The 10,948-nt window shown below is 55.7% G+C and overlaps 1 protein-coding gene across 3 annotated transcripts in view; it reads right to left on the reverse strand.

Annotated features, from left to right (window-relative positions):
• The window catches only part of ADAM12 (ADAM metallopeptidase domain 12), a 262,371-nt gene extending 257,207 nt beyond the window's left edge, over positions 1–5,164 (reverse strand). Inside the window, exons 1-2 of one of the 3 annotated variants that reach the window (XM_036222356.1) lie at positions 4,801–5,164; positions 3,856–4,251 (exon numbers count right to left, since the gene is read on the reverse strand). In XM_036222356.1, coding sequence (XP_036078249.1) covers positions 3,856–4,251; positions 4,801–4,867 — 463 coding nt within the window. In that variant the 5' untranslated portion in view covers positions 4,868–5,164. Of the gene's footprint in view, positions 1–3,855; positions 4,497–4,800 lie in introns of those variants that run through there. The other 2 variants (XM_016148241.2, XM_036222357.1) reach the window with 2 other exon arrangements.
• Between the last annotated feature and the right edge of the window lie 5,784 nt (positions 5,165–10,948).

Consider the following 10,948-nt stretch of genomic DNA (forward strand, 5'->3'; position numbering starts at 1 on the left):
GAATTTTACAGCATGAATTTGCAAACAAAAAGGGCCTTCAGAGCTCCCAGCACTATTACTGAAAAGAACTTAGTCAAAGCAGGTATTCAGGAAATGTAGAAATACTAGGGATAAGATAACAAAATCTTCCAGAAAGAAAAACAGCTCCATTTAAAGGATCCACAGAGTGCCATCAAGGTCTCAAGAAGCAAAGGGAATAGAGACAACAAAGAAATGTCTTATAAGATACTGAGGAAATCGGACTTCACCTTGGAGTATCACACCCAAACAAACTAGCCATCAAGGGTGAGAGATACACATATTTGTGTGCGGACACACATTCAAATTTCCTTTCCTGCTCATAGAACTCGGTTTTGTTAGAAAGAACTAAAAATATTTGCTTTTCTATCTTTCCATGCATCTGCCCGTGGTGCCGTGTCACAGTTCGGCCAAGAGAAAAAATCCGCTTTGAAGGTTTCTGGAAATACACCTATTTTTCTGATAAGATAGGTTTGGCCAGCTCTGATTTTGCTTCTCCTTCCCTATTACTGCCTGGAATGCAGATATAATCCCAAGAGTCACAGTGGCCATCATGAGATCGTGAAGCAGTAACCAGAAAAGCAAAAGTCAACACGTAAGTATGGCAGATGACAAAGAGAAGTTAGAGCTCGTGTCTCTAATAGTATCACTGACCTGCGACACCAGATACTTCACTGTGTACTCCACAATTGTGTGTTATACAAAGGTAAAAACAAACAAAGAAACAAACAAAAACTTTTTAAAAATTGCTGCAGTCGGGTTTTCTGTTATTTGCAGTTGAAAGAAAAGTATTCTAACAAGTTATCTAAAAAAAAAAAAAAAAAAAAATCTACCTCCCACATGCCCTTCCTTGGGAAGTTACTAGAAAACATGCTCCACAAAAACAAGAAAAATTATGGCGCTCAGAAAACAGGTGATCCCACACAGGAAGGCTGCCAAGAGGGATTTCCAGCATCCTGGTGCTGAGAACAGCACTGAGACAACAGCCACACTGCGCGCCCGAGGAGGGATCAGTTTATGTTGGAACAGGAGGAAAAAGAGCTCCGGGAGAGAGAACACCAAGCAAAAATAAATAACGGATAGATTACTTGAGGTGCTTGATAATGTTGAAAGGAATTTAATAGTTCTCCCAGAAAGTTGAGAAGTAGAGACCAGTACACAGGAAATAAAGCAAAACAGTATTTTTTTTTTGCTGGGGGGAGGGGAGGTGGGGAAGCAGGGGAAGCAATTATTCACTCAAGGAAAAACAAAAAATTGCAAGAGAGATGAAACGGGACGCTCGACTGTGAACAGTGTTTGCAGTGTCTTCACGATGCAGCCTTCACAGTGCAAGCGGTGAATATTGCTTTTAAAAACTACGGCAACACGACGCCAGAAAGTCGGAAGGAAGAGTGAGCAAGGCGAAAATGGCAAGGAAGGTGGTCAGAGAGAAAAACAGGGATTAGGTTCCCAGAGGCTGGGATTGTCTTTCCTGAGAGCCACAGAAAGCCACTGGAGAGTTTTAAACAGGAAGCGTGCACGATCCAACTCATGCTCTGACAGGAGGACTTTGGCTGTGGCGCTGGGAGGAACACGTCGCGTGGGGACAGGAGGGAAAGGCGGCAGACCAGCCGGAGGGGCTTCTGCAGAGGAGATCAAAGATGAAATAAAAAACTACAGAAAAAAATTTAAAAAGGAAAAAATGGTGGCCTGGGTCGGGGAAGGCACACTTTAAGAGGGACGGAAGTGGGTTAGAGGGGAACGCATTTCGGAGGTCGGCGGCTTACGGAGAGGAAGGGGGGGACCCAGGGCTGACTCTCCAGGTGTTCGCATGACACATCTGGAGAAGACACGACGTCATTACTGGGCTGGCAATCCCCGGGAAGGAATGGATCCGGGAGTACAGGGTTTGGGTCCGGAGTCGGATTCTGGACCTGCTATGGGCGCCATGCCCCTGAGCAGTACCAAACAGGCAATCGTCCTGAGGCTCAGTGTAACAAACACACCGGGAGACAAACCCCAGGATGTGCTCTGCCTTCGCCAAGTAATAACTTCTCCTTTTCTCTTGCCAACACAAAGAAACGTCTCATTCTATGTGTGGCTTTTCAAACAACCCTCGGTGCTATGATTGGGGGCGGTGACTGAGTTAAGACTGGGCGCTGAGAACCCAGGGTAAACAGGCAGCGAGTCCTCGGATATAACATGCAACCCGTGCGGAATGTTTAGGTGTCACTAGCCTTCTATTCCGAGTCATCAATATCCCAAGGAAAAACTCTCTCCATCGAAGCTGCAGCCATAAAATAATAAAAGCCCCTACCCCTCTATCAAACATTTTCCCATTATTAGTTTGATTTAGTAAACATTTTCCTTCAAAAAAAAAAATATCGTCCATACTCAGTGGACTTCTGTTTATGTGTGTAGAGCTTGTGCCAAGTTAAAGATCACCTCGGGCACACTTAGAACTTGTTTTGATTTTTAAAAAGTTCTTAAGAAACATTCGAAAGGACCCATTTGTACAAAAGTCTTTCAAAATACTTCTGAGTACAGTTATTTTGATTCACAGGTCACGGAGTTCTTCAGCTAAACAGTCAGCAGTATTCTTCCCCGGCTTTCTCGTTGCTTCTTCATGGCTTTGTGCAACCCTCCTGTTTAATCATTCATTTCCAAATGGGTCTTCTCTGCCGTGGGGATTTTAACGAGAGCTGGGTTTTGGCCACATTGCAGTAGATGTGGTGGGGGTGGAGGGTAGCTGTGGCATTTACAAAATAAAAAGCACCGTAAAGCGGTAACAATTCATGACTGAGGTGGGTTGTTGAAAGAAAAAAAAAAAAGAGAGAGAGAGAGAGATTCCTGTTTTTGCAGAACCATGGAAATTGAGAGTTGGAGGTCTGGGCTGGTCATTCATTGGCAGGCCGACAGCGCCTCTAGCGGCAGAGAGACGGCGGCGGCGACCAGAGCAAGCTTCGGGTTTTTAAAAAGGCACCTGCTGGGTGAGTCCTCATTATGCAAAAAGAAAGGAGCCACAGGTACCCAATTGTAAGGCGATACGACTCGGGAAAACCTAGATACATAAAACGGCTATACTATCCGCACTTTCACTTCGCGAGGAGGTTGTCGCTTTGCACGAGGTTGATTTAAGCGATTATCTGGGGCCGAGAACCTGACAGCGTGGCGGGAGGCGGAAGAATTCTGCCCCAGTCTGGCCGCCACTGGCTGCCGGGGAGCGCTCCCGAGTTAACGAAAGAGGAAAGAAAACTAGAGAAGTAGGCGAGAGTCGCTTAAAACAAACAAACGAAAGGAAACCTCTGCGGAACGCACACCTGCGCGAGGGGCCGGCCCACCTGCGTGCTCCTCGCGCGGCCTCCACGCGCATCCGCGGGGGAGAAGGGATGGGAAGGGGACTTCAGGGAGGGTTGGCCCCGGGGAGGGGGGACTCGCTAAGGGACAGGGGTAAGATGCCCCCCCCACACACACACGCATCACCCCGGCGACACGTGTAACTGTCAAGACAGAGAGGGACGGCCTGGCAAATGACACCCCAGAGGGGAGGCGACCGGGATGCGCCCCGAGGCGGCACCGTCGGGCTCCGCGCCGGCGGCTTCCAGGCCCGGAGCCCAACGTCCCCACTTCGCGCGGGAACTGGCACCTGGGGGCTCGGGGATGGGGCTCTCCCCGCGCGGGGCGCGGGAGCCCGGGGGCTCTGCGGACGCGCCCCGGTGCGCGCCTCGCGGGGAGCCCTGCGACTCGGCGTCTCTCCCCAGAGCCGCGCGCGTCCCCAGCCAGCCGGCGACGCCGGGCGGCGGGCGGGAGGGGACGGCGGGGGACCCGGCGGGGAGCCGCCTGGGCTGGGCGACTTACCTCGGGCGGCGCGGGGCGCCAGCAGGGCCCCGGCCAGGGCGAGCAGGAGGGCGCGCGCGGGGGGCGCGGGCGGCGGGCGCGGGGCCATGGTGGCCGGCCTTCGGTGCAGCAGCTCGCGGGGCCGCGCGGCGGGCGCGCACCATCCCACGCGGGCGCGGGGCGGGGGCCGGGCGTCGCGACCCGAGGGCTTTCCTGCCGCGGGGAGTCGGCTCCGAAGCCCTCGCGCAGCGCCCGCGCCGCCGACCAGCTGGTCTAGGCTTTCATTTTTTTCAAAAAAGTTTTCCCCGCGTGTGTGCGCGCGCGCAGTTCTGGCACGAGGCGGCCTTGACCGTTGCAGGCAGTGAGCAAGCTGTCCGGGCTGGCCCCGGACGGGGAAGGTCGTTGGAGAGGGCAGGCCTGTGAAATGGATCCACGGCCAACAGTCACCGTCTCATTACCACGGAACAAATTATGGTCTCCCCGCACCCCGCCCGCCGGCGGCGTCCCGCGGGTCCTAGAGACCGCTCGGGGTCCCCGCCAGGGTCCCGCCCAGAGCCCGCGCACGCCCACCCCCAGGGAGGCTCGGGGCAGGGCGCCTCCCGGGACGCGCGCCCCGGCGGCACAGACGTGGCTGGGTGGCGGCGCGGGCGCCCGGAGCGCGCGTATCCCCGCCCCGGGATGATGTGGCCGCAGGGCCCGGGGCGCCCGGCTGCCAAGAGCACACGCGGCGGCGCGGTCCAGCTTTCCAGTGTGAGGCTGGAAAGGATGACTCGGCGGCTCGCTCCGGCTTGCCGGGTCCGCGGGTGGCAGGTCTGAAAGGCGGTCCCCAGCCCGGCGGCGCGTCCCCTAACCCCCCAAACGGGCGTCTGCTGCCCGAGAAAAAAATCTGGGCTCGCAGGCACGGGGCGTCTGGGCGTTAAGCTTTTGATGGATTGCTTTAGGTTTTACGTGGATACATTGACTCACGTTTCTTTTCCACCCCGTGGACCCAGGAAAGGGTGTTCGGCGTTGTTTTCCAAACGTTCCTGATCATGAGAAGTGGGTTTCTCTCTTAAAAATACAGATTCCCGGCACACTCCCGCGCCTTGGGGATGGGAGCCGCTCCTTGCGGAAACACCAGTGAATTGGACCGAGGGCCTGGCCTTCGCATCCTAGTTCTTGGTGGCCAACGCCTCTCCCGCCTGACGGCCTTGCCTAGGGTCAGGTTTGGGGACAGGACTTGCTTGCCTCCGGGGTCCAGCCGGAGCAGCAGGGAAGCGGGCTGCAGGCTAAAGAAAGGAATTGGAGGTAGGAAGGATGGTTGCCACCCACCTTGTGGGGGGCCATGGCCATTCCCGACCTTGGCGATTATTCAGACCCTCAAGGGTTAATGAGATGATGCCACCCCCACCCAGATCCTTTAACTCAGAATCTTCTGAGAGAGGCAGAGCCTGACTGGTTCTCAAAGTCCCAGGAGCCAGGGAAGAGAATCACCTGGGGAAATCCATCCCGTGAGCTCCCACCAGTCCCCACCTGCGCCCCACTCCGACAGGTGGGTTGGCCTTTGCAACACGTCCTCCCGGAACAGAGCATTCCTCACTCTCTCCCACCCGCCCACCCCCAGATTCGTGCAGTGTTCTGGGTCCACCCTTGGAAGAAAGTGCAGGCCTTTTTAAAGAAACCAAAAGCCAGAGAGAGGCACAGGCCCCACGGGTCCCCTTCCCAGGACATCTTGACGCTCCATCCGGAAGTACCGCCTGGGTCCCAGCCCGGTGGAGCCCAGCCCCTCACTTCCCTGCTCTGCCCAGTCCTTCCTTTGTTCATTCATCCGCTCAGTCAGCAGTTAGCAACAGGCACTGGGGACTTGGGAAAGAAAACTGATGAGAAATGCTTCTGGCCCTCACAGCCTTTCGCCTGGTGGGACGAACCGATAAGCCGTGAATAGCGTGAGCCGGTTACTTCAGCTCGATAGTCATTCGATTGTTTATCGACTACTGCATTCGTTATTACATACTTCACAGAATCCGAGTGTTGGGCTGAAATTCTTCCCACGGGCTGTTGCATTTTAAAATCCCGAACATTGGGATGAGGAAGCTGCAGCTCACAGAGGCTAACTAGCTTCCCGTGGTCATACAGCTAAGCAGTGAGTCAGCACCCACCCCACATCTGTTTGCAGACACAGCCCAGCCCGCATCTTTAAGCCTGACCTGCGAGCTCTAGGGTCAGCCTCTATCAACTGCATTTAAGATGCAAGCCTCCCAGGTGGGAGTGAGTGTTAAATGACCTAATGCGATGCCTTCCCGCCCACCAGATTCCTGACTCTCCTGAAGAATTCATGTCCCCTGCCACTTGCAGAGATGATTCTTGCTAGGAAGGTCTGGGAAGGGTAGTTTTACCAAGTAGTCAAGCGGTTCTGGTACTTTCCGTTCCAGAGAGCTTTCAAAAACGCTATGCAAAGAAGTAAAAATTGTTCCCTTTGAGGTCCAGAGGGGCAGACTTGCTTTAGGATGCATTTCTCTTTCTTGGCCTTTTGAATCATTCTGACTGGTTAAATTGTTTATTTATAATGGATTTGAAACGTGCCGGACGCTGGGTTGGGGGCTTTAGACACTTCCTCTCTAATCTTTTTGTCCTTGAATATTCAGCTGTTACTCTTGACTGTAGAAGTCCTTTTTTTTTTTCCCCTTAACCTGGAAGTTACAAAGCCCTCTCCAAAGGGCTAAATGTGCCCCAGGACTGTTCCTGATTTGTTTTTGACCGAATGAAACAAAACACCAATGCGGGGGTGGGGGTGGGGGGGCCGGATAGAAAATCCTGGCCACCAGCCTCGGTTTCTCAAGCTTCTAATTCACCACCTCTGTGAGGCGAGGAGCCTGGGCGACACTCTATCCAGAAAGCCTTCACGCTCGTCAGTAACAGCCAGCCAGGCCGACGGTCCCTCTGTGCACGGGCACTCTGCCTCCCGGGTCACAGGAAGTGGGAGCCGACGCGGCCTTCAATACTGGATTGTTAGGTAGTGGTGCGGGGTCAGAGGCCAGGATCTGCTCGTTAAAATTTCAGATAGATGGCTCGTTGTCCCTTCCTTTCCAGAAAAACTGACCTCTGCGGTCCCGTTTCCTGTGTGCTATTTTGGTGGCACTCGTAATGAACAGGGCACTCATGTCTTACCCAAGCCCCCGTCTGCTCAATCCGCTTTGAGTACAAGCAGATGAGAAACGGAGGCAGATCGTTCCAAGCCAGGGTCCTGCGGGCAGACGGCCCGATTCCTGCCGTGAGGACAGGGTCGGCCGCCTTGCAGCTTGACCTGCGGATGGAGCGTCAGACACAGGCCCACAGAACAGCTTTTATCTGTCCGAGCACAGTTCCCCCGGCTTGCTGCAAAATCAACAAACACAGTCGCCCATGATTAAGATTCTTGGAAATCGTTTCAGTCCCATCTCTTGGGGACATTGAAACTCACGACCCTCGCGGCCTGCAGTAACGTGAAGCCCATTTTTCTTTGCATAGATGTCACTTCTAGAATCCGCGGCTTCCCCTCCTCAGAACCTGCTCCCAAAGGGACCTCCCCCCGCCCAGAGGCGGGGCGACCCCTCCTGGTTCTGACTCTTCCGTTACTGCACACAGTCAAGTCAATTTGACAACCAGGACCCCCCAAGCCAGCTCGCTGGGGGGCTGGAGTGTCACGAGGTTCTCCGAGGACTGTCACTGCACGGTCTGATCTAAACTGCCACTTCCGGAGGCGTTCGCTGATGACTGTGTCTCGAACGCATCAGAGAGGAAATGCGACTGAAGGTGGTGCCTGCTGTCGAGTGGAGAGGCCCAGCAGAGGAAGCGAGGATGCTCCCGCCGGCGGGCTGGCCTCCCCGGCCCTGAGAGGACGCAGGCGAGCGCGCAGAAGCCAGGCGAGCTGGGACGGGAGACGCTGGACCCCAGCCAGGGCCTCCGTACCGAGTGTCCGGCAGGTCCCCCGGGCAGAGAGGCTAGCCCCGGCTTCCGGTAACGCGAGGGAAGGCTGTTCCAAGACATTTATGAAACCCCTTCTTCGCCTCGTCTTTCTTGAGGCAAATTAGGTCATTTGTCTCTTATTCTGTGCTCTCAAAACTGGGAAATACCTGGACACTGGCCCCTCGTCGTGTAGTTGAGCACGGTTCCCGTTTCTCTTTACTGTTTTAGGCAAATCAACCCCAATTTCTCTAACTTGCCTCTTGGGCCCTATTCTCGTTCTTTAATCATGGCTTCTGCTCGGCCCTTGGATCCTCTCCAGTTTCTTGATTTCCCTTAAACTGCGGAGGCCAAACGTGGCCAGCAGGCTCCAGAAAGGTCTGCCTGAGGCCACGGGAAGCAGAGGGCTGGTTTATTGGTGGCGGGTCCCTCTGCCCCTCAGACTTAACCCCTCTCCAGAGGGCCGGGGGTGAAGAAGCGAGTCTGGGTGGTTCTGGGGGGGCAGGCTGATCCGACGGGGTGCGTGTGGCCGCCGTCCCGGCACGCCCTGGCCTTGCTCGCGGCCCACGCGGCCCTTTTTCCTGCCCCGTCGTTACCTCGACCCACTTCCCGGCGTCTGGCGTCCACGCTGCTTCGGGCCCTTCGGCGCCGCACCCGGCGGGCACGTTCATGCCGGGCCGCTTTCTCCTACTGAGCCCTCGATAAATTTCTGGGGCCCGGGGCCCATTGTCCTTCTTCCTGCACTAAGCTCCGGTCCGGGATCTGATATGGCTTGAATTTTTCAGCAGTTGCTGAGCATTCGACAGTTTTCATCAGCACCCCGCCCCCCGTCCCCCCGCTCCCCGGAGCAGCTGTCCTGTTTCCTTGCACGGACGGACACCCCGCAGCGGGGCCACAAACGCTGCCTCCTTGGGCACAGACGCTGCCGGCATCCCTTGACCCCTCGCATTCTTCAGCAATACACGCCAATGATTTTTCAGCTTTCTTTGTCCTCGTCTGGGCCGAAAACTAAAGAAGTTGACCAAAAGGCCCAGAGCTCCTGTTGCGCCCTGTGCTGGACATCAGGGACACAGACGACAGCCCCGTGCCGTGGTCCCCGAGACTTGGGGTGCAGAGGCTACGGAACAGCCCTGACCGCCGGCCTCGGGCCTCCGGGAGCTCATCGCCCTCACCCCGGCCTGTTAGCTCCTCTTCCAGAGGAGGGACCGGGCGCTGCAAAGCGCCTCGCCCACGACCGCCACGCTCGAAGGCGGTACAGCTGGGCCCGGGGGCTGGTCTGTCAGGACCCAAGGAGCCGCCATTCCACTTCCTCCCTGCTGATTCTTGCCCAAACCTGGAGTCCTATCTGACTCCCTCTTCTCTCTCGCCCGCGACCAGTCATCGAATCCTGCCGTCCGCTCCACCTCGGAACCGCCCACCGCGGGCCTGTCCGCTCCGGCGCTGCCCCAGGCTGGGGGACCACGGCGCTCCCTTCGGTGACAGCCACAGGCTCCTGGGGCTTGCTGCTGTCGGCCCAGCTGCTGCTCCTGCCAGGACACTTTTAAATGACTATCCGACGAGACTCCAGTAAGATCGCACTCACATCTCCTTCAGGGGACAGACGAGGCTGAGCGGGGTTTGACCAGGAGCGGCAGCGCCAGCCTCGCCCCTCCCCCGCCCGCTGAGACACAGCCCCGCCCCGCAGCCTCGGGGACCCCCCCACGCTGGAGAGCGGGCAGCGCCTCATGGTGTCCGCGTCCGAGCGCCCTTCTCCTTCCCACCAGCGGGCCCAGAGTGCCAACGTGTCCCCTGTACAGGCTTTTCTACATCTCCAGGCAAAATAGAGACTTTTTATTATTATCATTATTTCCGTGGTTTCTGTGTATCCACAGCGGGCGTCAGGCTCACGGCTTTGTAGTACGATTATCATTGTGCGAGTCCGTCTACCCTTCCGGGCAGGCAGCTGCTCAGAGGCCGCCGCCCTCGACTTGCCCGCCGCTGTGAGCGGTGGGCCCACAGCTCACCCGCAGCCTGAGAAAGAAGCCACCTTGGGTTCCGGTGGAGCGGCTAAATGAACCTGCGTGTGACCGTGTCTCTGCTTGGGTCTTGAAGACTCTTCCTCTCTACACAGCTTTGCAACCCAGGCACCAGACCCCACGGTCGTGCCGATCCCATGTGCGTGGTTTATTGCTGAGGTCCGAGGAGATCACTAGGCTGTCTTTCACGTCTTTCCCAAATCATTCTCCCAATAACCTCCACGATTGTTCCAGTTAAGGGCCATTACCGTGGCAAATCAAGTTAGAACTGATTCCCAAAGAGCTAGCAATCTGTAGTAGGACATGTTTTATTTTCTAAAATCTTTAGTTTTTAACTCAGGCTGTTACGTCTGGTATTATTTTTAAATTTAATAGAAACAGAATAAAACATGTTTAAAGCTCCAAATAACCCCAAACTGCATTTCGTTCTGGTTATCAAACAATGGATAAAGATTGTGGTTACTCGCAGATATTGCCAACAATGGAAAAAATAAATGAGAGCATGAGTCAGAATAATTTGAAACCAGAAATGTGTGTCGGTAATAACTCAGAAAGTCACATGGAAAAAAAAAATAAGCTTGGTCACAAAGTCAAATTGGACGGATTTAAAAAAAAAAAAATCATAATCTCTTGGCAAGCCCCCTCCAGCTGGTGGAGTGCCAAAAAGCCTTATAAAACTCTGGTCCTGGGAAATGAAATTCTGCGCCGTCAGGAAAACGCCGTCTGTCTCTCTTGGGGGCAGGATGTAGACAGTCTCGGGTGCCACAGGAAAAACGGCCCGCGGGGGTGGGGACGCACCGTGCCATCGCAGAGGGAGCCCGTCAGGAAGGAGCGCGCCGTCCCACACCGGGTCCTCTGAGGCACACTTCCAGCAGCACGGGGGCGGGGGTCGGGGGGGGGGCTGCCGTCCACGTCCAAGTGCATCGCATGGGAATACCAGAGGCATTCCCCGCAAGTGTGGTTTCGCCATTCAAACCCCCCTCTGGAGGGGAGAGAGAACCCTGCCTACTCATCCCCGGGAAGGACGTTTTCCCCAAACCTGCGCCGGGCTTCCTGTCATTACCTCTGCCCACTCGGTCCTGAAGCCCGGCAGCCCCGCTCGCCGTCCTGGGGCGGCCCCGCGGGAGCCGTGCCCCCAGCAGCAGCGCAGTACCTGGGCCCCACGCGGAGCGGCCGCC

Source organism: Rousettus aegyptiacus, unplaced genomic scaffold (genome assembly GCF_014176215.1).
Source record: "Rousettus aegyptiacus isolate mRouAeg1 unplaced genomic scaffold, mRouAeg1.p scaffold_m13_p_6, whole genome shotgun sequence".
NCBI lineage: Eukaryota > Metazoa > Chordata > Mammalia > Chiroptera > Pteropodidae > Rousettus > Rousettus aegyptiacus.